Source organism: Coregonus lavaretus (assembly GCF_964263955.1).
Source record: "Coregonus lavaretus genome assembly, chromosome: 21".
NCBI lineage: Eukaryota > Metazoa > Chordata > Actinopteri > Salmoniformes > Salmonidae > Coregonus > Coregonus lavaretus.
The window spans coordinates 3,592,508-3,619,063 of record NC_140008.1 but is presented as its reverse complement, the minus strand read 5'-3'; the positions used below and the strand labels follow the sequence as shown (position 1 = coordinate 3,619,063).

The window sequence follows — 26,556 nt, the reverse complement described above, 5'->3', positions numbered from 1 at the left end:
GAGATCCTCAAGGCCCAGCTGTTGACAAATTGCAGTCCATGTTCTGTGCAGCACATAGGCTACACTTTGGTGCATAAGTTAAGTTGGTTTCTGAATGGTTTGCCTAGGGACCCAAACTAATATGGAAGCTTTACAGTATTTGCATCACACACTGGACAGCTTATATCCAGCGGTTCTTGCCTGCGTGGGAGTTCTACAATGCGTCATCATCATGTCTGCTTTTTTACAGTAGGCTACTCAAATCACCATTGGCCGGCCAGACACACTCTTTGGAGAATGCCCTGTCCTGTCATTCCAAAGTTCGACTGTCGTATGAGTTATTACCGCCAGGGGGCGCAGTCTCTCGGAAAGGACATCCCTAATGAAGCTCTACTTTGGCTCCCCCCGCAACATGAACTGAATCTACCCGGGAGAGACCGAGGAAGATGGCGGCGACTGACCGTTCCCGATCCGAAGCTGCAAAGCAGCGACGGCAGGATCAGTTACAGCGATGGCTAGGCTCGGAAACGGATCAGACGGGACCGGGGACGCGGGACGGGTCGACGGGAACCGGGACGCGGAGGGCCCGGGTTCGGTTCGCTCAGGGAGCCGTGTTTATGGCAGCCTGTTCGGCCGGGGACAGAGAGGAGGTAGCGGCGCTCCTACGACAGGGCGCTGACATCAACCACGCCAATATAGACGGACTGACCGCGCTTCATCAGGTATTCAACTAGCTACTTCAGCTTGATCAGCGGGTATAAAGTTGCTACATTGTTACGGGTTGTTTGAGTAGTGGAATGGGCGAGTGGAAACAATGTAGCGATCTGTGTTGTAGCTTCGGCGGAAAAAAATGTCAAATTAGCTACTGTAACAAAGTTACCCTTTGGTGAACATCGCATCGATCATCGACTAGTAGGCTGAAAACACTGTAAAAACAACTTTTATCGCGCCCAATCTAAGAAAGTCGGTGATTTCAATATGTTTATGAAACCACACAGAACTTTCTAGTCGTAATGTTGGACCATTGTGATAGTAATAATTCAGCAATGTTTTCTATAAGTAGGTTGGGTCCATTTGAACTGTTGCGTTCAAGTTCGTGTTTTTTCTCTCGGATGAACTCGACACGAGACGGAAAAGGGTGTTGCTTGCAGAAGAACACAACATTTTGAAAATGTAATCTAATCAGAGTTTTCAAGATCTGAAAATATGAAAATATAAGCCTACTGTTTATCAACTATTTTCATATTTACATCCACACAAGATGTGTGACCTCCAGGATGTTGACATAACTTATTCAAACTTTCAGATGATGATTGGATCTCGGTAGACTTGAATTTGTGTGTGGTCATTGTAACAATCAACGTTATAATGTTATCAGTTGTTATGGCAGCATACATACTATATGACTAGTAATAGGCCTAATGATAACCTAATAATTGTGGCGTTTATTTCAGATAAACATGAGTATTTTCAATCCTTCAAGATCATTTGAATGTTAAACAGATACAATTACTGTGCTGATATTGTTTTATTGTCTTTGTAATTGTTTACTACAAAAGGCATATGACAACCCCCTCAGTCCAGTAACAGGATGCATGACAACCCCCTCAGTCCAGTAACAGGATGCATGGCAACCCCCTCAGTCCAGTAACAGGATGCATGACAACCCCCTCAGTCCAGTAACAGGATGCATGACAACCCCCTCAGTCCAGTGGGAGGATGCATGACAACCCCCTCAGTCCAGTGGGAGGATGCATGACAACCCCCTCAGTCCAGTGGGAGGATGCATGACAACCCCCTCAGTCCAGTAACAGGATGCATGACAACCCCCTCAGTCCAGTAACAGGATGCATGACAACCCCCTCAGTCCAGTAACAGGATGCATGACAACCCCCTCAGTCCATTAGGAGGATGCATGACAACCCCCTCAGTCCAGTAACAGGATGCATGACAACCCCCTCAGTCCAGTAACAGGATGCATGACAACCCCCTCAGTCCAGTGGGAGGATGCATGACAACCCCCTCAGTCCAGTAACAGGATGCATGTCAACCCCCTGTGATTGGGAGTTCCATAGGGCGGCGCACAATTGGCCCAGCGTTGTCCGGGTTTGACCGGTGTAGGCCGTCATTGTAAATAAGAATTTGTCAGTGAATTTGTCAGTGAAAAAAATTGGCAGAGAATCATATACTGTATGTTTGTCATAGAAAAGGTTAACTTTCCATGGCCACTCAATTTAACCATTTCCAATTAGAGATCCTCAAGGCCCAGCTGTTGACAAATTGCAGTCCATGTTCTGTGCAGCACATAGGCTACACTTTGGTGCATAAGTTAAGTTGGTTTCTGAATGGTTTGCCTAGGGACCCAAACTAATATGGAAGCTTTACAGTATTTGCATCACACACTGGACAGCTTATATCCAGCGGTTCTTGCCTGCGTGGGAGTTCTACAATGCGTCATCATCATGTCTGCTTTTTTACAGTAGGCTACTCAAATCACCATTGGCCGGCCAGACACACTCTTTGGAGAATGCCCTGTCCTGTCATTCCAAAGTTCGACTGTCGTATGAGTTATTACCGCCAGGGGGCGCAGTCTCTCGGAAAGGACATCCCTAATGAAGCTCTACTTTGGCTCCCCCCGCAACATGAACTGAATCTACCCGGGAGAGACCGAGGAAGATGGCGGCGACTGACCGTTCCCGATCCGAAGCTGCAAAGCAGCGACGGCAGGATCAGTTACAGCGATGGCTAGGCTCGGAAACGGATCAGACGGGACCGGGGACGCGGGACGGGTCGACGGGAACCGGGACGCGGAGGGCCCGGGTTCGGTTCGCTCAGGGAGCCGTGTTTATGGCAGCCTGTTCGGCCGGGGACAGAGAGGAGGTAGCGGCGCTCCTACGACAGGGCGCTGACATCAACCACGCCAATATAGACGGACTGACCGCGCTTCATCAGGTATTCAACTAGCTACTTCAGCTTGATCAGCGGGTATAAAGTTGCTACATTGTTACGGGTTGTTTGAGTAGTGGAATGGGCGAGTGGAAACAATGTAGCGATCTGTGTTGTAGCTTCGGCGGAAAAAAATGTCAAATTAGCTACTGTAACAAAGTTACCCTTTGGTGAACATCGCATCGATCATCGACTAGTAGGCTGAAAACACTGTAAAAACAACTTTTATCGCGCCCAATCTAAGAAAGTCGGTGATTTCAATATGTTTATGAAACCACACAGAACTTTCTAGTCGTAATGTTGGACCATTGTGATAGTAATAATTCAGCAATGTTTTCTATAAGTAGGTTGGGTCCATTTGAACTGTTGCGTTCAAGTTCGTGTTTTTTCTCTCGGATGAACTCGACACGAGACGGAAAAGGGTGTTGCTTGCAGAAGAACACAACATTTTGAAAATGTAATCTAATCAGAGTTTTCAAGATCTGAAAATATGAAAATATAAGCCTACTGTTTATCAACTATTTTCATATTTACATCCACACAAGATGTGTGACCTCCAGGATGTTGACATAACTTATTCAAACTTTCAGATGATGATTGGATCTCGGTAGACTTGAATTTGTGTGTGGTCATTGTAACAATCAACGTTATAATGTTATCAGTTGTTATGAGGGGGTTGTCATGCATCCTGTTACTGGACAACCCCCTCAGTCCAGTAACAGGATGCATGACAACCCCCTCAGTCCAGTAACAGGATGCATGACAACCCCCTCAGTCCAGTGGGAGGATGCATGACAACCCCTCCAGTCCAGTAACAGGATGCATGACAACCCCCTCAGTCCAGTGGGAGGATGCATGACAACCCCCTCAGTCCAGTAACAGGATGCATGACAACCCCCTCAGTCCAGTAACAGGATGCATGACAACCCCCTCAGTCCAGTAACAGGATGCATGACAACCCCCTCAGTCCAGTAACAGGATGCATGACAACCCCCTCAGTCCAGTAACAGGATGCATGACAACCCCCTCAGTCCAGTAACAGGATGCATGACAACCCCCTCAGTCCAGTAACAGGATGCATGACAACCCCCTCAGTCCAGTAACAGGATGCATGACAACCCCCTCAGTCCAGTAACAGGATGCATGACAACCCCCTCAGTCCAGTGGGAGGATGCATGTCATTGGTTCTATGTGTAGAAAATAATGTCATAGGCCTCTGTTTCAGATGAAAATGACATTAGAAATGAAGAAAGTAGGACTGTTCTCCATTTCGGCCCCTACTGCTAACACACACACACTCACTTACTCCCATACTCTCTCTCTCTCTCTCTCTCTCTCTCTCTCTCTCTCTCTCTCTCTCTCTCTCTCTCTCTCTCTCTCTCTCTCTCTCTCTCTCTCTCTCTCTCTCTCTCTCTCTCTCTCTCTCTCTGTCTCTCTGTCTCTCTGTCTCTCTGTCTCTCTGTCTCTCTGTCTCTCTCTGTCTCTGTCTCTGTCTCTCTGTGTTTTACCATGTAATGTCCCTACCAACCGCCTTGCTTGAGTCATAACAGAGAACGAGAGGCCCTAGCACTAGTCTGGACTCCATCACTGTCACACTGTGACTGCACCGACCCACACATGCAGTATTTCCTCTGCTTTTATGAGACCCCTTTTTATACAGTCATACACAAACACATAGCTGTCTCCTTACATAGAGGCTCCAACCTTATAACAATGGATTAGAGTCAAGTTTGATTACCCGGAAACTAGCTTGAAAAATGGTTGTAGTCACACCTCCTCTGTGCTGGGCTAATGAATATACATGAAGACTACTAAAAAAGGACGGTATGTTTATAAAGCTTATTATACCACCTTATGATGACAACCTTGAGCCATCACACATTTCTATCTCTAACGTCTTCTAACATTGTCACTGCAGTAGGCTATACTATCTGTATTGGCACTGCAGTAGTCTGTGTATTGTCACTGCAGTAGTCTATGTGTATTGTCACTGCAGTAGGCTTATGTATTGTCACTACAGTAGGCTATGTGTATTGTCACTGCAGTAGGCTTTGTGTATTGTCACTGCAGTAGTCTATGTGTATTGTCACTGCAGTAGGCTTGTGTATTGTCACTGCAGTAGACTATGTGTATTGTCACTGCAGTATGCTTGTGTATTGTCACTGCAGTACGCGGTGTGTATTGTCACTGCAGTATGCTAGGCTATGTGTATTGTCACTGCAGTAGGCTATGTGTATTGTCACTGCAGTATGCTAGGCTATGTGTATTGTCACTGCAGTAGGCTTGGCTATGTGTATTGTCACTGCAGTAGGCTGGCTATGTGTATTGGCACTGCAGTAGGCTATGTGTATTGGCACTGCAGTAGGCTTTGTGTATTGTCACTGCAGTAGGCTAGGCTATGTGTATTGTCACTGCAGTAGGCTAGGCTATGTGTATTGTCACTGCAGTAGTCAGGGCTATGTGTATTGTCACTGCAGTAGAATTTGTATATTGTCACTGCAGTAGGCTAGGCTATGTATATTGTCACTGCAGTAGGCTTTGCTATGTGTATTGTCACTGCAGTAGGCTAGGCTATGTGTATTGTCACTGCAGTAGGCTATGTGTATTGCCTCTGCAGTAGGCTATGTGTATTGTCTCTGCAGTAGGCTTGTGTATTGTCACTGCAGTAGGCTATGTGTATTGTCTCTGCAGTAGACTATAGTATTTGTGTTCCCCCTTCGGCGACACAATCATTATGATCATGATCAGTTATAGTAGATTAACCTGGCTTTCACAACAACTTGTGTTTTACTAAATAAGATGAGATGTTGTATTGTCACACACAGCAGATGGGTGCAGAGAAATGTGTTGTTTTACAGGGTCAGCCATAGTATTTATTAGGGATCCTCTACTCTTCCTGAGGTCCAAACAGCACAGCACCCCTGTTCAAATTAGGGTTACGTGCCTTGCTCAAGGGCACATCGATAGTTTTATCACCTTGTCGGCTCAGGTATTCGAACCAGAAACCTTTCGGTAACTGGCCCAACTCTCTAACCACAAGTCTACCTGCCGCCCTGTCTGAGGCCAGACTATTTCATCGCTAGGCCTAATTCACTTTCCTCTGCCCTATTCTTCTAATGATGAGACCACGTCTGTGTACGTCCGTGCACGTGTTGAAGTGCTCTGCTCTCTAGGCTTTGGCTGGCAGCGTCCCCTATCCCCTACACAGGACACTGCTTTTGACCAGAGCCCTATGGGGTCCTATATAGGGAGTAGGGTGCAATTTTGGAAGCAGACTACATGTTGGTCGGATCCTGCCGTCCATGCCTTTCTCCCCTGTTGCTCAGTAGTTGCCTGGCAACTAGCATTAAATAGGCCCGCACTCCAAACTTTCCATCCCTTCCATCCAAAGCCCCTCTGTCTTCTCCCTCTCTCTCCTCGCTGCTCTCTCGCCCCCCCCCCCCCCCCTCCTCCCCTCACTCTCTCTCCCCTCTGCCCCCCCCCCTCCTCTCGGTCTCTCTCTCTCTCTATCTGTCTGTCTGTTCCTCCTTGCCAAATCTCCATGGTGGGGGACTTTGGGGATTTCAGATGAAGAAATGGAAAACTTTCTCCTTCTAACTACTGCTGCTGCTGTTGTCAAAAAGCCATTTCCACAATGAATGAGTCACTTGATGACCGAATGAAGGAACCACTGAACCACTGGTAGAAAACTCTCTCTCTCTGCAGCACAGCCACATTCACAACAAGGAGCAGTGGAAGAGAAGAGAAGTGTCCTCTGTTCATTCAGCTAGCTGGGTTGGGAGTAGAGTGCTAACCTGTAGTTAAGTAGTCTCGTTCAAAATTAGTACTGGGTTTTAGGAGACTCTAGTCTAGTTGAAATTAGTACTGGGTTTTAGGAGACTCTAGTCTAGTTCAAATTAGTACTGGGTTTTAGGAGACTCTAGTCTTGTTGAAATTAGTACTGGGTTTTAGGAGACTCTAGTCTAGTTCAAATTAGTACTGGGTTTTAGGAGACTCTAGTCTAGTTCAAATTAGTACTGGGTTTTAGGAGACTCTAGTCTTGTTGAAATTAGTACTGGGTTTTAGGAGACTCTAGTCTAGTTGAAATTAGTACTGGGTTTTAGGAGACTCTAGTCTAGTTCAAATTAGTACTGGGTTTTAGGAGACTCTAGTCTAGTTGAAATTAGTACTGGGTTTTAGGAGACTCTAGTCTAGTTGAAATTAGTACTGGGTTTTAGGAGACTCTAGTCTAGTTCAAATTAGTACTGGGTTTTAGGAGACTCTAGTCTAGTTGAAATTAGTACTGGGTTTTAGGAGACTCTAGTCTAGTTCAAATTAGTACTGGGTTTTTAGGAGACTCTAGTCTAGTTCAAATTAGTACTGGGTTTTAGGAGACTCTAGTCTAGTTCAAATTAGTACTGGGTTTTAGGAGACTCTAGTCTAGTTCAAATTAGTACTGGGTTTTAGGAGACTCTAGTCTTGTTGAAATTAGTACTGGGTTTTAGGAGACTCTAGTCTAGTTGAAAATAGTACTGGGTTTTAGGAGACTCTAGTCTAGTTGAAATTAGTACTGGGTTTTAGGAGACTCTAGTCTAGTTGAAATTAGTACTGGGTTTTAGGAGACTCTAGTCTAGTTCAAATTAGTACTGGGTTTTAGGAGACTCTAGTCTAGTTCAAATTAGTACTGGGTTTTAGGAGACTCTAGTCTAGTTGAAATTAGTACTGGGTTTTAGGAGACTCTAGTCTAGTTGAAATTAGTACTGGGTTTTAGGAGACTCTAGTCTAGTTGAAATTAGTACTGGGTTTTAGGAGACTCTAGTCTAGTTCAAATTAGTACTGGGTTTTAGGAGACTCTAGTCTAGTTGAAATTAGTACTGGGTTTTAGGAGACTCTAGTCTAGTTCAAATTAGTACTGGGTTTTAGGAGACTCTAGTCTTGTTGAAATTAGTACTGGGTTTTAGGAGACTCTAGTCTAGTTGAAATTAGTACTGGGTTTTAGGAGACTCTAGTCTAGTTCAAATTAGTACTGGGTTTTAGGAGACTCTAGTCTAGTTCAAATTAGTACTGGGTTTTAGGAGACTCTAGTCTAGTTGAAATTAGTACTGAGTTTTAGCAGACTAGTCTTGTTCAAATTAGTACTGGGTTTTACGAGACTCTAGTCTAGTTGAAATTAGTACTGGGTTTTACGAGACTCTAGTCTTGTTCAAATTTCTACTGGTATTTACAAGGCTCTAGTCTAGTTCAAATTAGTACTGGGTTTTAGTAGACTCTAGTCTAGTTCAAATTAGTACTGGGTTTTAGCAGACTCTAGTCTTGTTCAAATTAGTACTGGGTTTTAGGAGACTAGTCTAGTTGAAATTTCTACTGGTATTTACAAGGCTCTAGTCTAGTTCAAATTAGTACTGGGTTTTAGGAGACTCTAGTCTTGTTCAAATTTCTACTGGTATTTACAAGGCTCTAGTCTAGTTGAAATTAGTACTGGGTTTTACGAGACTCTAGTCTTGTTCAAATTTCTACTGGTATTTACAAGGCTCTAGTCTAGTTCAAATTAGTACTGGGTTTTAGGAGATTCTAGTCTTGTTCAAATTTCTACTGGTATTTACAAGGCTCTAGTCTAGTTGAAATTAGTACTGGGTTTTACGAGACTCTAGTCTTGTTCAAATTTCTACTGGTATATACAAGGCTCTAGTCTAGTTCAAATTAGTACTGGGTTTTAGGAGACTCTAGTCTTGTTCAAATTAGTACTGGGTTTTAGGAGACTCTAGTCTAGTTGAAATTAGTACTGGGTTTTAGGAGACTCTAGTCTAATTCAAATTATTACTGGGTTTTAGGAGACTCTAGTCTTGTTCAAATTAGTACTGGGTTTTAGGAGATTCTAGTCTAGTTCAAATTAGTACTGAGTTTTAGGAGATTCTAGTCTAGTTCAAATTAGTACTGGGTTTTAGGAGACTCTAGTCTAGTTGAAATTAGTACTGGGTTTTACGAGACTCTAGTCTAGTTCAAATTAGTACTGGGTTTTAGGAGACTCTAGTCTAGTTGAAATTAGTACTGGGTTTTACGAGACTCTAGTCTAGTTGAAATTAGTACTGGGTTTTAGGAGACTCTAGTCTAGTTGAAATTAGTACTGGGTTTTAGGAGACTCTAGTCTAGTTCAAATTAGTACTGGGTTTTAGGAGACTCTAGTCTTGTTCAAATTTCTACTGGTATTTACAAGGCTCTAGTCTAGTTCAAATTAGTACTGGGTTTTAGGAGACTCTAGTCTAATTAAAATTAGTACTGGGTTTTAGGAGACTCTAGTCTAGTTCAAATTAGTACTGGGTTTTAGGAGACTCTAGTCTAATTCAAATTAGTACTGGGTTTTAGGAGACTCTAGTCTAATTCAAATTAGTACTGGGTTTTAGGAGACTCTAGTCTAATTCAAATTAGTACTGGGTTTTAGGAGACTCTAGTCTTGTTCAGCTAGCAGAGAACTACCTCAGTCCTGCAGCGGGTGTAGGTGTAGCACTCTATATTATTATTCCAGTCAACCAATCATCTCACTTCGTGAACGAGGGAGGGACCTAAATAGCTTTGTAATTGGTTATTTTAAAAAGAAAGCCTTTATGGATGGCTTATGGACGGTTGGCCTACCCAGTCTGAGGACAGAGCAGACCAGGGATCTCCGGAAACTGGAGTCAGTGGTTTAAACTTTAGTGTGATGTCTGTCTGTCTGTGGTTTAGTGTGAGGTTGGGAGTTAATGGTTTAGGTGTTTTAGTGGTTTAGTGTGATGTTTTACAAGGAAGCTGCTGTTGTGGTCCACGTCTCGCTCGGACAGTAGTTAACTAGCTCTCTAGGGCCGGACTGTGGTAACACTGGCTTGTCACATCTCCGTAGCATAGGCCTCTGACGTTTATACATTACATTTCTACATAAAACTGCTATCACATCATTGATAAGAGAAGGGCGGATGTGTAGTGGCCAGACCCTAGTTAACGCTAGTTCTTCTGGCCCCAGTCTATCTATACAGCACAGATAAGGCCAGACCCTAGTTAACGCTAGTTCTTCTGGCCCCAGTCTATCTATACAGCACAGATAAGGCCAGACCCTAGTTAACGCTAGTTCTTCTGGCCCCAGTCTATCTATACAGCACAGATAAGGCCAGACCCTAGTTAACGCTAGTTCTTCTGGCCCCAGTCTATCTATACAGCACAGATAAGGCCAGACCCTAGTTAACGCTAGTTCTTCTGGCCCCAGTCTATCTATACAGCACAGATAAGGCCAGACCCTAGTTAACGCTAGTTCTTCTGGCCCCAGATAAGGCATAGGTTGTTATTACCCAGAGCACAGTGCGGTCTGGCCTCAACAACAGCAACGCTAGTTAGCTTTTAGATAAGTACTTGGACATAGGACTGTTAGGTTGCGTCCCAAATCACACCCTACATGCTATTTATCCTGCAGATGGAAATTAACTACTGTATGTAGCTAAATCTGGAGCAATATTTGTTGTGCGTGGTCTTTGACAAATTAACTGATGGATAGAAAATGGTCAAGGCAACGGGTTCGATTTTTCTTCTCCTCTGTTACGAACCTTTTGGAATCAAATCAGAAAGCTCTTTGTAACAGCTCTCTTTCTCCCAGGTGTTACAGACAGAATAGCGCTGTCTACCTAGTACCTTCTAACCACAGACAAACACTCAGTACGTTTTTATAACTGTCTGTTTTTTATGAGCTGCCTACCCAAAGTCAGCTATCCAGAGGGGTGCCACTAATCAAGTGGGCACACTCCTGGTTAACTGGAAATAAAACAGAAACACCTACTCACAGTAGTCATCATAAGGGGATTAAGTAGACAGACTACTGCCCTACATAGTCCACAGTAGTCAGACTACTGCCGTACATAGTCCACAGTAGTCAGACTACTGCCCTACATAGTCCACAGTAGTCAGACCACTGCCCTACATAGTCCACAGTAGTCAGACCACTGCCCTACATAGTCCACAGTAGTCAGACTACTGCCCTACATAGTCCACAGTGGTCAGACTATTGCCCTGCATAGTCCACAGTAGTCAGACTACTGCCCTACATAGTCCACAGTAGTCAGACCACTGCCCTACATAGTCCACAGTAGTCAGACTACTGCCGTACATAGTCCACAGTAGTCCGACTACTGCCCTACATAGTCCACAGTAGTCAGACTACTGCCCTACATAGTCCACAGTAGTCAGACTACTGCCCTACATAGTCCACAGTAGTCAGACTACTGCCCTACATAGTCCACAGTGGTCAGACTACTGCCCTACATAGTCCACAGTGGTCAGACTACTGCCCTACATAGTCCACAGTGGTCAGACTACTGCCCTACATAGTCCACAGTAGTCAGACTACTGCCCTACATAGTCCACAGTAGTCAGACTACTGCCCTACATAGTCCACAGTAGTCAGACCACTGCCCTACATAGTCCACAGTAGTCAGACTACTGCCCTACATAGTCCACAGTAGTCAGACTACTGCCCTACATAGCCCACAGTAGTCGGACTACTGCCCTACATAGTCCACAGTAGTCGGACTACTGCCCTACATAGTCCACAGTAGTCAGACTACTGCCCTACATAGTCCACAGTAGTCAGACTACTGCCCTGCATAGTCCACAGTGGTCAGACTACTGCCCTACATAGTCCACAGTGGTCAGACTACTGCCCTACATAGTCCACAGTAGTCAGACTACTGCCCTACATAGTCCACAGTAGTCAGACTACTGCCCTACATAGTCCACAGTAGTCAGACTACTGCCCTACATAGTCCACAGTAGTCAGACCAGGGACGGCTTGTTCAATAGGGCGATATGGGCGACGCACTGCCAAACGGGAAAAGGAAGGGATTTTTTTTCTAATCAATTATTTAAAAAAAATAAAAAAAATATATATATATTTTTTTTAAATAAATTTATAAAAAATTATATCACGGCAACAGCAGTTATCAGTGTTCACGTCTGATCTGACAGCCACTAAATGTCAAATCAGGCTAAAGTCGTGCTTCAAATGGCCCCGCCCGTTTTTTGGGCGATTTCAGTCAGGTTGAAAATCGCCCAGAAGTCTCTCATAGCCTGTCATGTAAAATCTATTTTTTTCACATTTCAAAGCTTTCAATACATTCTCTATGGGTGTCTGTGGGCTTGCACTTACGCGCTTTCGTCATACATAACGTAACCACGAATGAACGTAACTAAGAAAAGACCAGGTAGCAGCCTCAATCAATTCACTACTACTATCAAAATGGCTAGGCTTCAGTCCAACTCGATTGTGTCTTTGAAAGAAGTTCCTTTTTGTCGGCGAACAAATTAAGATAAATTGGCAACGAAACAATTAGGACCTCCCAGACCAAATTTAATAATTCAACAGGTTTCTACTAAAGGCGGAAAGTCCTACACCCGAGGATTTTCCAAAAATTGGTACGAACGAAAAAAGACATTGCCACTCACTCAACTGGATGACGAGGGATACAGGCTAGCTGTCCGCCGCCACAACGATGAGGTTAGTGTTGATAATCACAAGTTTACTGGATGTGGATATGGTGTAATAAAGGCAGTTTATTCAGAGGTAAATATATCTGGAATCGCGTTCACGGACCCGTTCGTCAAACTCTTAGGGAGCTATAAATTAAGCCCCATTACTTACCATATCAGATAAGAGAAATTGCTGCAGCTACATATATTTTACATCCTGGCCCTACATAGTTCACTATTTGCATCACTTACCAAAATATTACATGTGGTCATATATGCTTGGAAAGTGGAGATGCCATAGAACGTCAAAAAAGTAAACATTGCTGGAGACACATTGTCGTTTTGGAGAAGACATCGCGTTTGCTAGCGAAGAGATTTGTTGTGGCAAATGAACTTGGGCTGGGAATTGCCAGGAACCTCACGATAAGATATATGCATCAGCATTGCGAGTCTCATGATTCTATACGTATTGCGATTCGATACTGTGATTTTATTGCGCACCATATGTCTGTTGCAGAGGGATCAGAAAGCCATGAGAACGAGTTTTGATCAGTCATGGAAATAAAAGTGCTGAAAACTAATTGGCTCCCAATGTGAAAAGATTGAGAACAAGCTATGAAGGAACAATAATGGTGTTTTGGTGCAGGTACAGCCAACTAGCGCTAAAATATTGCGATATTGTCAATACAGTATATCGTAAAGTATCACTATGTAACTCGATTTCTTTCACCCCAATCCCTCAAATTAACGGTAAATAACTGAATTGTTTGCCCCACATTTAGCTAAGATGATTAGCTAGCCAGCTAAAATGTTTTATTTAGTTAGCAGTCGCATCTACAATAGTTTACTGTCAATAACATGTCTCCAAAAATGACGTGGTGTCTCCAATTGTGTTGACATTTTACAATTGCAATGCGCATCCATGAGTATCCACTTTCTGTAGCTCAGCTGGTAGAGCATGGTGCTTGTAACGCCAAGGTAGTGGGTTCGATCCCCGGGACCACCCATACACAAAAATGTATGCACGCATGACTGTAAGTCGCTTTGGATAAAAGCGTCTGCTAAATGGCATATTATTATTATTATTATTATCTGAAGAGAGCCCCGAAACATTGTGTGCAGACATTTTATGCAATAAATGAAGTAGGTTCAATCTAGTAGTTCTGATCTTCTGATTGGTCCTGATGAGTTGGGCGAGGTCACCTCCAGGCTACTGTCACTGTTGCATTGGCTCTGAGTCGGGTTCTCTGTCTTCAAATGTTCAGCCTAAGAGAGGGGATTTTTGTGTGTGTGTGTGTGTGTGTTTAACAGTGATGATGTGTGTGTGTGTGTGTGTGTTTAACAGTGATGATGTGTGTGTGTGTGTGTTTGTGTGTGTGTGTGTGTCCTCAGAGCAAGAACTCGTGAGTTGGAAGAACTGAGAGGCCTATGGCGTGGGTGTTGTCCTTGGCCACCTGCTGACAAGGCTGACAAGATAGGACCCTTTTGTCCATTGTTATTGGATAGGAACAGAACTTATAACCAGCTCCTGACCTAAATAGATCTTAGCACAACATTTTACTCAACATATCATATTCCATATTCACTATAACAAATATATTTACTACGACATTAGCAAGAACCGCCACATCCTCAGCCGGCTAATCCAGTGTGTGAAGTTTTGCGGAGTGTTTGAGTTAGCTTTGCGAGGCAAAGATGAAACTGAGGGCTCCACCAACCCTGGTAAGCCAACACTTTTGAGATCAGTCAATAAATGCTTCTGGTATTGACTTATATGCTGCCCCTGTCTTCATGTTGTTGCTGGACATATCTTTTTTTTAAATGTGTGTAGGTCACCTAAATCATCAGAAAAATTGCCCCTCCTGAGAATTTTTTCAGGAGCCGCCACTGAGTCAGACTACTGCCCTACATAGTCCACAGTAGTCGGACTACTGCCCTACATAGTCCACAGTAGTCAGACCACTGCCCTACATAGTCCACAGTAGTCAGACCACTGCCCTACATAGTCCACAGTAGTCAGACCACTGCCCTACATAGTCCACAGTAGTCAGACCACTGCCCTACATAGTCCACAGTAGTCAGACCACTGCCCTACATAGTCCACAGTAGTCAGACTACTGCCCTACATAGTCCACAGTAGTCAGACTACTGCCCTACATAGTCCACAGTAGTCAGACTACTGCCCTACATAGTCCACAGTAGTCAGACTACTGCCCTACATAGTCCACAGTAGTCGGACTACCGCCCTACATAGTCCACAGTAGTCAGACTACTGCCCTACATAGTCCGCAGTAGTCAGACTACTGCCCTACATAGTCCACAGTAGTCAGACTACTGCCCTACATAGTCCACAGTAGTCAGACTACTGCCCTACATAGTCCGCAGTAGTCAGACTACTGCCCTACATAGTCCACAGTAGTCAGACTACTGCCCTACATAGTCCACAGTAGTCCAGAATAATAAATATGCTAATTTAGCAGATGCTTTTATCCAAAGAGACAGAAATGGAAACATTGACAGTGACTGTATGTATTAAATTGCCCATCTTGGAATTGAACCCACAACCCTGGTGTTTCTAGCACCATGCTCTGATCCACTAACCCACTTAGCCATTGGAACCTCCTATCTCTAGGATGAGAAAAAGTGTTTTAATCAATGTGTCAAGATTCAGAGTTTGATCATGTATCTTCTGTCCAGTCTGATTCTGTGTTTGATCATGTGTCTCCTGTCCAGTCTGATTCTGTGTTTGAACATGTGTCTCCTGTCCAGTCTGACTCAGTATTTGATCACGTGTCTCCTGTCCAGTCTGATTCAGCATTTGATCACGTGTCTCCTGTCCAGTCTGACTCAGTATTTGATCACGTGTCTCCTGTCCAGTCTGATTCTGTGTTTGAACATGTCTCCTGTCCAGTCTGATTCAGCATTTGATCATATGTCTCCTTTCCAGTCTGATTCAGCATTTGATCACATGTCTCCTGTACAGTCTGATTCAGCGTTTGATCAGGTGTCTCCTGTCCAGTCTGACTCAGTGTTTGATCAGGTGTCTCCTGTCCAGTCTGACTCAGCGTTTGATCAGGTGTCTCCTGTCCTCTCCAGGCGTGTATAGATGAGAATGCAGAGATGGTCCAGTTCCTGGTGGAGAGTGGGAGCGACGTGAACAGGGGGGACAATGAGGGATGGACTCCCCTCCACGCTGCTGCCTCCTGTGGGTTCATACAGATCACCAAGTGGGTCCTCTCTCTTCTCTAATGTTACATCATACCTGTGTTTTCTTTGTCCTGGGGACCCAAAGGGATGCACATTTTAGAATTTTCCCTAAAGCGCTACACAGATGATTCTACTAGTCAACTCATCATCGAGCTTTTCATGAGTGGAATCATGTGTGTTAGTGTTAGGGCAAAACAAGAATGTATATATGCCCCTTTGGGTCCCCCGGACCAGGATTAAGAAACACTACTGCACTATACAATACATTTATATTGATGTGATGTTGTGTAATGTTGCTATACAATACATTTACAGTTGATGTCGGAAGTTTACATACACCTTAGCCAAATACATATAAACTCTGTTTTTCACAATTAGGATCACCACTTTATTTTAAGAATGTGAAATGTCAGAATAATAGTAGAGAGAATGATTTATTTCAGCTTTTTATTTATTTCATCACATTCCCAGTGGGTCAGAAGTTTACATACACTCAATTAGTATTTGGTAGCATTGCCTTTAAATTGTTTAACTTGGGTCAAACGTTTCGGGTAGCCTTCCACAAGCTTCCCATAAGTTGGGTGAATTTTGGCCCATTCCTCCTGACAGAGCTGGTGTAACTGAGTCAGGTTTGTAGGCCTCCTTGCTCGCACACGCTTTTTCAGTTCTGCCCACAAATGTTCTATAGGATTGAGGTTAGGGGTTTGTGATGGCCACTCCAATACCTTGACTTTGTTGTCCTTAAGCCATTTTGCCACAACTTTGGAAGTATGCTTGGGGTCATTGTCCATTTGGAAGACCCATTTGCAACCAAGCTTTAACTTCCTGACTGATGTCTTGAGATGTTGCTTCAATATATCCACATAATTTTCCTTCCTCATGATGCCATCTATTTTGTGAAGTGCACCAGTCCCTCCTGCAGCAAAGCACCCCCACAGCATGATGCTGCCACCCCCGTGCTTCACAGTTGGGATGGTGTTCTTCGGCTTGCAAGCAACCCCCATTTTCCTCCAAACATAACGATGGTCATTATGGCCAAATAGTTATATTGTTGTTTAATCAGACCAGAGGACATTTCTCCAAAAAGTACAATCTTTGTCCCCATGTGCAGTTGCAAACCGTAGTCTGGCTTTTTTATGGCGGTTTTGGAGCAGTGGCTTCTTCCTTACTGAGCGGCCTTTCAGGTTATGTCGATATAGGACTCGTTTTACTGTGGATATAGATACTTTTGTACCTGTTTCCTCTAGCATCTTCACAAGGTCCTTTGCTGTTGTTCTGGGATTGATTTGCACTTTTCGCACCAAAGTACGTTCATCTCCAGGAGACAGAACGTGTCTCCTTCCTGAGCGGTATGACGGCTGCGTGGTCCCATGGTGTTTATACTTGCGTACTATTGTTTGTACAGATGAACGTGGTCCCTTCAGGCGTTTGGAAATTGCTCCCAAGGATGAACCAGACTTGTGGAGGTCTACAATTTTAATTCTGAGGTCTTGGCTGATTTCTTTTGATTTTCCCATGATGTCAAGCAAATAGGCACTGAGTTTGAAGGTAGGCCTTGAAATACATCCACAGGTACACCTTCAATTGACTCAAATTATGTCAATTAGCTTCTAAAGCCATGACATCATTTTCTGGAATTTCCAAGCTGTTTAAAGGCACAGTCAACTTAGTGTATGTAAACTTCTGACCCACTGGAATTGTGATACAGTGAATTATAAGTGAAATAATCTGTCTGTAAACAATTGTTGGAAAAATTACTTCTGTCATGCACAAAGTAGATGTCCTAACCGACTTGCCAAAACTATAGTTTGTTAACAAGAAATTTGTGGAGTGGTTGAAAAACAAGTTTTAATGACTCCAACCTAAGTGTATGTAAACTTCCGACTTCAACTCTATATTGATGTGAAGTTGTGTAATGTGTGTCTTTGAGTGTGTAATGTAGTCAGATTGCTGACCGGTATCTGTCTGTGCTGAATAGCCAACTCCTACGCTCATTGTCAGGGCATTTGGGAGTAAATAGCCACGAGAGGTAACAAGTCAACACTAAAAGATCTGCACAGCTAATGACCACATTTGAACAAACTTCAATACTGAGCTCGTTCTCTCTGTGTGCAAGTATACCTGTGTAGACTAGGAACCTTTTCTGTGCTTGTGTGTAGGAACCTTTTCTGTGCTTGTGTGTAGGAAACCTTTCTGTGCCTGTGTGTAGGAACCTTTATAATGTGTGTGTATGTTGCAGGTACCTGATAGAGCACGGTGCACGTGTGGGGGCGGTGAACAGTGAAGGAGAGCTTCCTCTGGATGTTGCTACTGAGGATGCTATGGAGAGACTGCTGAAGGGAGAGATCAAGAAACAGGGTATGAACTGTTATGTAGTGTCTATGTAGGCTACATTTGAAGGGAGAGATCAAGAAACAGGGTATGAACTGTTATGTAGTGTCTATGTAGGCTACATTTGAAGGGAGAGATCTAGAAGCAGGGTAACTAGGGATTGTTATTTAGTCTGGGTGTTTTATAATATGGCTGCTGGACTGATGAAAACGTGTAGTGATGAGGTAGGACCCACACATACTATCTCTCCATCACTGAGCTCTTTGTATCAGGCTGGTTAGTACAAGGCTTCAATCCAAGAGTGGATCTTCGTCCCTCAGGAGGCGTTTGTCTAGGGATTGGTATGTCCCCATATTAACACCTACCATCCTTAACACACAGTCCCATATCAACACCTACCATCCTTAACACACAGTCCCATATTAACACCTACAGTGGGGAGAACAAGTATTTGATACACTGCCGAGTTTGCAGGTTTTCCTACTTACAAAGCATGTAGAGGTCTGTAATTTTTATCATAGGTACACTTCAACTGTGAGAGACGGAATCTAAAACAAAAATCCAGAAAATCACATTGTATGATTTTAAAGTAATTAATTTGCATTTTATTGCATGACATAAGTATTTGATCACCTACCAACCAGTAAGAATTCCGGCTCTCACAGACCTGTTAGTTTTTCTTTAAGAAGCCCTCCTGTTCTCCACTCATTACCTGTATTAACTGCACCTGTTTGAACTCGTTACCTGTATAAAAGACACCTGTCCACACACTCAATCAAACAGACTCCAACCTCTCCACAATGGCCAAGACCAGAGAGGACATCAGGGATAAAATTGTAGACCTGCACAAGGCTGGGATGGGCTACAGGACAATAGGCAAGCAGCTTGGTGAGAAGGCAACAACTGTTGGCGCAATTATTAGAAAATGGAAGAAGTTCAAGATGACGGTCAATCACCCTCGGTCTGGGGCTCCATGCAAGATCTCACCTCGTGGGGCATCAATGATCATGAGGAAGTTGAGGGATCAGCCCAGAACTACACGGCAGGACCTGGTCAATGACCTGAAGAGAGCTGGGACCACAGTCTCAAAGAAAACCATTAGTAACACACTACGCCGTCATGGATTAAAATCCTGCAGCGCACGCAACGTCCCACTGCTCAAGCCAGCGCATGTCCAGGCCTGTCTGAAGTTTGCCAATGACCATCTGGATGATCCAGAGGAGGAATGGGAGAAGGTCATGTGGTCTGATGAGACAAAAATAGAGCTTTTTGGTCTAAACTCCACTCGCCGTGTTTGGAGGAAGAAGAAGGATGAGTACAACCCCAAGAACACCATCCCAACCGTGAAGCATGGAGGTGGAAACATCATTCTTTGGGGATGCTTTTCTGCAAAGGGAACAGGACGACTGCACCGTATTGAGGGGAGGATGGATGGGGCCATGTATCGCGAGATCTTGGCCAACAACCTCCTTCCCTCAGTAAGAGCATTGAAGATGGGTCGTGGCTGGGTCTTCCAGCATGACAACGACCTGAAACACACAGCCAGGGCAACTAAGGAGTGGCTCCATAAGAAGCATCTCAAGGTCCTGGAGTGGCCTAGCCAGTCTCCAGACCTGAACCCAATAGAAAATCTTTGGAGGGAGCTGAAAGTCCATATTGCCCAGCGACAGCCCCGAAACCTGAAGGATCTGGAGAAGGTCTTTATGGAGGAGTGGGCCAAAATCCCTGCAGCAGTGTGTGCAAACCTGGTCAAGACCTACAGGAAACGTATGATCTCTGTAATTGCAAACAAAGGTTTCTGTACCAAATATTAAGTTATGCTTTTCTGATGTATCAAATACTTATGTCATGCAATAAAATGCTAATTAATTACTTAAAAATCATACAATGTGCTTTTCTGGATTTTTGTTTTAGATTCCGTCTCTCACAGTTGAAGTGTACTTATGATAAAAATTACAGACCTCTACATGCTTTGTAAGTAGGAAAACCTGCAAAATCGGCAGTGTATCAAATACTTGTTCTCCCCACTGTACCATCCTTAACACACAGTCCCATATCAACACCTAATCCCCTAGTCGGCTCGGGGATTAGAACCAGCGACCTTTCGGTTACTGGCACAACGCTCTTACCCACTAAACTACCTGCCGCCCTGACTTTACACACAGTCCCATATTAATACCTACCGTCCTTAACACACAGTCCTATTGAAAAGCAGCACGTTTTCTCTGTTCACGATCTTCACCAGCTGTTTTTTAGGTTATCCAGGAATTGTTATGTAGCCATATTAACAGTCCTCGGAAAAGCACAGCACACATTTTCTCTCTTCCTCAAAACACAATAACACCTGCAATTGAATTCCATGTGCTTGTGATGTTGTGACGTTAACAAAATCTCATTAGTGCTGCTACCACCGCAATTGCTGTAATTGAAGTAATGGTTAGAATGGCCACTGACTTTAAGATTCTGAAACAAAATCGGAAACAGGCTAGGAATGACAATATATGCCAGGAAAATATGTACAAATATGCAATTGCACAGAGTAGGGCTTTTAAATATATTATGTTGACAAATTGTCAATATTGACAATCAAAGCAAAAGCTGGTGGATTACTACTGTTTTTTGCAAGGTGACAAGTTCTGATTAACCAGCATCGAATAATCTTTAAAAGGCATGAGTATCTGTTCAATTAAATTAGACCGACTCACCAACAGAGAATAGGCAGAAGATGACTTGCCCTCTCTCAATTTAGCCTTTATTTCCCCTCTCTGTAGGTGTGTGTGTCTCACTGTGTCTCTCTGTGTGCGTCCATGTGTGTCCCTAACTATGTCCGTCTCTCTGTCCCCAGGGGTGGATGTAGATCTGGCGAGGAGGGAAGAGGAGCGGGTGATGCTGGAAGATGCCAACGCGGTGCTGGCAGGCAGTGGCATGCTGACACCTCACCCCAACACCAAGGCCACAGCGCTGCACGTGGCTGCTGCCAAGGGCTACATAGAAGTCATGAAGTGAGTCAGGTGCTAGTCAGTGAGTCAGGCGATAGTCAGGTGCTAGTCAGTGAATCAGGTGATAGTCAGGTGCTAGTTAATGAGTCAGGTGCTAGTCAGTGAGTTAGGTGCTAGTCAGTGAGTCATGTGATAGTCAGGTGCTAGTCAGTGAATCAGGTGATAGTCAGGTGCTAGTTAATGAGTCAGGTGCTAGTCAGTGAGTTAGGTGCTAGTCAGTGAGTCATGTGATAGTCAGTGAGTCAGGTGCTAGTCAGTGAGTCATGTGATAGTCAGTGAGTCATGTGATAGTCAGTGAGTCAGGTGCTAGTCAGTGAGTCAGGCGATAGTCAGGTGCAAGTCAGTGAGTCAGGTGATAGTCAGTGAGTCAGGTGATAGTCAGGCTGCAGTCAGGTGCTAGTCAGTGAGTCATGTGATAGTCAGTGAGTCAGGTGCTAGTCAGTGAGTCAGGCGATAGTCAGGTGCAAGTCAGTGAGTCGGGTGATAGTCAAGTGCTAGTCGGTGAGTCGGGTAATAATCAGGTGCTAGTCAGTGAGTCGGGTGATAGTCAGGTGATAGTCAGCGAATCAGGTGCTAGTCAGGTGTTAGTCAGGTGCTAGTCAGTGAGTCAGGTGCTAGTCAGTGAGTCAGGTGCTAGTCGGTGAGTCAAGTGATAGTCAGGTACTAGTTGGTGAGTCATGTGATAGTCGGGGAGTCATGTGATAGTCGGGGAGTCAGGTGATAGTCGGTCAGTCAGGTGCTAGTCAGTGAGTCAGGTGATAGTCAGGTGCTAGTCAGGTTAGTCAGGAGATGGAGGCAAGGGAAGGCTCTCCAGACACACATGCCTTACCAGCTTCAGTCAGAGTGCTTATTTGTTTTAGAGAGTGCACAATTTAGACAACACCATTGTTCCTAAAGTGCAAACCCTTCTGACCTGGGGCACAGGGTCAGAGATGATAACATGAACTGGTGCCACTGTGTCTTTGGTGTATCTAGTTTTGTACCACAGTAGACCAGCAAAGAGCTGCTGTTATTCATCCTCCTGTCCTGCTCTCTTTTCCTCCTGTCCTCCCCTCCTCCTGTCCTCTTGTCCTCCCTCTCCTCCTGTCCTCCTCTCCTCCTGTCCTCCTCTCCACATCTCCTCCTCTCCTCTCCTGTCCTCCTCTCCTCCTCTCCTCCTCTCCACCTCTCCTCCTCTCCTCCTGTCCTCCTCTCCTCCTCTCCTCCTGTCCTCCTGTTCTCTCTCTATCACCTCTTTATCTATTCAACCTCTTTGTATCTTTTCCCTCTCTCTCTTTCTGCAATTCTTCCTCCCGTCCTCAGGGTCCTGCTCCAGTGTGGTCTGGATTTAGACAGTAGAGATGTGGATGGCTGGACGGCCCTGCATGCTGCGGCTCACTGGGGGCAGGAGGAGGTGTGCTCTCTGCTGGCTGACAACATGTGTGACATGGCTGCTGTCAACAACGTGGTGAGTGGGAGAAGACACACACATGTAAGGGACACACAGAGAAAAGCTCAGTTAGGCTGAGTAACACCTCTACTCTACTATATACTGACTCAGCAGGCATTGATAATGGAAGCATCTCAAATGGCACCCTTTTTCCCTACATAGTGCACTACTTTAGACCAGAACCCAGAGTCAAAAGTGGTGCACTATATAGGGAATAGGGTTTCCATTTGGGACACTCATAATGCTAATGCGCCGATGGAGGCTGTATGTTAAATGACATGTATTAAAGTAAATCTGTTCCAGGGACAAACTCCTCTGGAGGTAGCAGATGACACCCTAGTGGACACTTTGGAGGAGCTGACAAAGAAACAGAACGCTGTGAGTCTCTGTCTGCGTCCCAAATGGCACCCTGTTCCCAATGTAGTGCACTACTTTAGACGTCCCAAATGGCACCCTGTTCCCAATGTAGTGCACTACTTTAGACAAGGGTTTCACGTCCCAAATGGCACCCTGTTCCCAATGTAGTGTACTACTTTAGACAAGGGTCGGCGTCCCAAATAGCACCCTATTTCCTATTTGGGACGCTGCCTCTATCTCTGAGTGACCTTATATAGCTAGAGGACATGATGTCTCTCTCTGTCTCTCTCTCTCTGTATATACAGTGGGGAGAACAAGTATTCGATACACTGCCGATTTTGCAGGTTTTCCTACTTACAAAGCATGTAGAGGTCTGTAATTTTTATCATAAGTACACTTCAACTGTGAGAGACGGAATCTAACACAAAAATCCAGAAAATCACATTGTATGATTTTTAAGTAATTAATTTGCATTTTATTGCATGAAATAAGTATTTGATACATCAGAAAAGCAGAACTTAATATTTGGTACAGAAACCTTTGTTTGCAATTACAGAGATCATACGTTTCCTGTAGGTCTTGACCAGGTTTGCACACACTGCAGCAGGGATTTTGGCCCACTCCTCCATACAGACCTTCTCCAGATCCTTCAGGTTTCGGGGCTGTCGCTGGGAAATACGGACTTTCAGCTCCCTCCAAAGATGTTCTATTGGGTTCAGGTCTGGAGACTGGCTAGGCCACTCCAGGACCTTGAGATGCTTCTTACGGAGCCACTCCTTAGTTACCCTGGCTGTGTGTTTCGGGTCATTGTCATGCTGGAAGACCCAGCCACGACCCATCTTCAATGCTCTTACTGAGGGAAGGAGGTTGTTGGCCAAGATCTCGCGATACATGGCCCCATCCATCCTCCCCTCAATACGGTGCAGTCGTCCTGTCCCCTTTGCAGAAAAGCATCCCCAAAGAATGATGTTTCCACCTCCATGCTTCACGGTTGGGATGGTGTTCTTGGGGTTGTACTCATCCTTCTTCTTCCTCCAAACACGGCGAGTGGAGTTTAGACCAAAAAGCTCAATTTTTGTCTCATCAGACCACATGACCTTCTCCCATTCCTCCTCTGGATCATCCAGATGGTCATTGGCAAACTTCAGACGGGCCTGGACATGCGCTGGCTTGAGCAGGGGGACCTTGCGTGCGCTGCATGATTTTAATCCATGACGGCGTAGTGTGTTACTAATGGTTTTCTTTGAGACTGTGGTCCCAGCTCTCTTCAGGTGATTGACCAGGTCCTGCCGTGTAGTTCTGGGCTGATCCCTCACCTTCCTCATGAACATTGATGCCCCACGAGGTGAGATCTTGCATGGAGCCCCAGACCGAGGGTGATTGACCGTCATCTTGAACTTCTTCCATTTTCTAATAATTGCGCCAACAGTTGTTGCCTTCTCACAAGCTGCTAGCCTATTGTCCTGTAGCCCATCCCAGCCTTGTGCAGGTCTACAATTTTATCCCTGATGTCCTTACACAGCTCTCTGGTCTTGGCCATTGTGGAGAGGTTGGAGTCTGTTTGATTGAGTGTGTGGACAGGTGTCTTTTATACAGGTAACGAGTTCAAACAGGTGCAGTTAATACAGGTAATGAGTGGAGAACAGGAGGGCTTCTTAAAGAAAAACTAACAGGTCTGTGAGAGCTGGAATTCTTACTGGTTGGTAGGTGATCAAATACTTATGTCATACAATAAAATGCTAATTAATTACTTAAAAATCATACAATGTGATTTTCTGGATTTTTGTTTTAGATTCCGTCTCTCACAGTTGAAGTGTACCTATGATAAAAATTACAGACCTCTACATGCTTTGTAAGTAGGAAAACCTGCAAAATTGGCAGTGTATCAAATACTTGTTCTCCCCACTGTAGATACAGTATGTGTATATATACAGTGAGGGAAAAATTATTTGATCCCCTGCTGATTTTGTACGTTTGCCCACTGACAAAGACATGATCAGTCTATACTTTTAATGGTAGGTTTATTTGAACAGTGAGAGACAGAATAACAACAAAGAAATCCAGAAAAACGCATGTCAAAAATGTTATAAATTGATTTGTATTTTAATGAGGGAAATAAGTATTTGACCCCTCTGCAAAACATGACTTAGTACTTGGTGGCAAAACCCTTGTTGGCAATCACAGAGGTCAGACGTTTCTTGTAGTTGGCCACCAGGTTTGCACACATCTCAGGAGGGATTTTGTCCCACTCCTCTTTGCAGATCTTCTCCAAGTCATTAAGGTTTCGAGACTGACGTTTGGCAACTCGAACCTTCAGCTCCCTCCACAGATTTTCTATGGGATTAAGGTCTGGAGACTGGCTAGGCCACTCCAGGACCTTAATGTGCTTCTTCTTGAGCCACACCTTTATTGCCTTGGCCGTGTGTTTTGGGTCATTGTCATGCTAGAATTCCCATCCACGACCCATTTTCAATGCCCTGGCTGAGGGAAGGAGGTTCTCACCCAAGATTTGACGGTACATGGCCCCGTCCATCGTCCCTTTGATGCGGTGAAGTTGTCCTGTCCCCTTAGCAGAAAAACACCCCCAAAGCATAATGTTTCCACCTCCATGTTTGACGGTGGGGATGGTGTTCTTGGGGTCATAGGCAGCATTCCTCCTCCTCCAAACATGGCGAGTTGAGTTGATGCCAAAGTGCTCGATTTTGGTCTCATCTGACCACAACACTTTCACCCTGTTCTCCTCTGAATCATTCAGATGTTCATTGGCAAACTTCAGACGGCCCTGTATATGTGTTTTCTTGAGCAGGGGGACCTTGCGGGCGCTGCAGGATTTCAGTCCTTCACGGCGTAGTGTGTTACCAATTGTTTTCTTGGTGACTATGGTCCCAGCTGCCTTGAGATCATTGAGAAGATCCTCCTGTGTAGTTCTGGGCTGATTCCTCACCGTTCTCATGATCATTGCAACTCCACGAGGTGAGATGTTGCATGGAGCCCCAGGCCGAGGGAGATTGACAGTTATTTTGTATTTCTTCCATTTGCGAATAATCGCACCAACTGTTGTCACCTTCTCACCAAGCTGCTTGGCGATGGTCTTGTAGCCCATTCCAGGTCTACAATCTTGTCCCTGACATCCTTGGAGAGCTCTTTGGTCTTGGCCATGGTGGAGAGTTTGGAATCTGATTGATTGCTTCTGTGGACAGGTGTCTTTTATACAGGTAACAAGCTGAGATTAGGAGCACTCCCTTTAAGAGTGTGCTCCTAATCTCAGCTCGTTACCTGTATAAAAGACACCTGGGAGCCAGAAATCTTCTGATTGAGAGGGGTTCAAATACCTATTTCCCTCATTAAAATGCAAATAAATGTATAACATTTTTGACATGCTTTTTTCTGGAATTTGTTGTTGTTATTCTGTCTCTCACTGTTCAAATAAACCTACCATTAAAATTATAGACTGATAATTTCTTTGTCAGTGGGCAAACGTACAAAATCAGCAGGGGATCAAATACTTTTTTCCCTCACTTTATATATATATATACAGTACCAGTCAAAAGTTTGGACACACCTACTCATTCAAGGGTTTTTCTTTATTTTTTCTATTTCCTACATTGTAGAATAATAGTGAAGATATCAAAACTATGAAATAACACATATGGAATCATGTCGTAACCAAAAAAGTGTTAAACAAATCAAAATATATTTGAGATTTTAGATTCTTCAAATAGCCACCCTTTGCCTTGATGACAGCTTTGCACATTCTTGGCATTCTCTCAACCTGCTTCATGAGGTAGTCACCTGGAATGCATTTCAATTAACAGCTGAGCCTTTTTAAAAGTTAATTTGTGCAAT

At 44.3% G+C, this 26,556-nt stretch overlaps 1 protein-coding gene across 1 annotated transcript in view; it reads left to right on the top strand.

The window, feature by feature from the left end:
- Window positions 1-2,621: 2,621 nt before the first annotated feature.
- LOC311148699 (uncharacterized protein) overlaps window positions 2,622-26,556 on the top strand; it is a gene marked incomplete at its 3' end in the record, with an annotated part of 40,964 nt that continues 17,029 nt past the window's right edge. Inside the window, exons 1-6 of the mRNA XM_084185678.1 lie at window positions 2,622-2,931; window positions 15,484-15,614; window positions 17,834-17,952; window positions 20,771-20,927; window positions 22,227-22,371; window positions 22,657-22,731. Coding sequence (XP_084041804.1) covers window positions 2,656-2,931; window positions 15,484-15,614; window positions 17,834-17,952; window positions 20,771-20,927; window positions 22,227-22,371; window positions 22,657-22,731 — 903 coding nt within the window. The 5' untranslated portion in view covers window positions 2,622-2,655. The remainder of the gene's footprint in view (window positions 2,932-15,483; window positions 15,615-17,833; window positions 17,953-20,770; window positions 20,928-22,226; window positions 22,372-22,656; window positions 22,732-26,556) is intronic.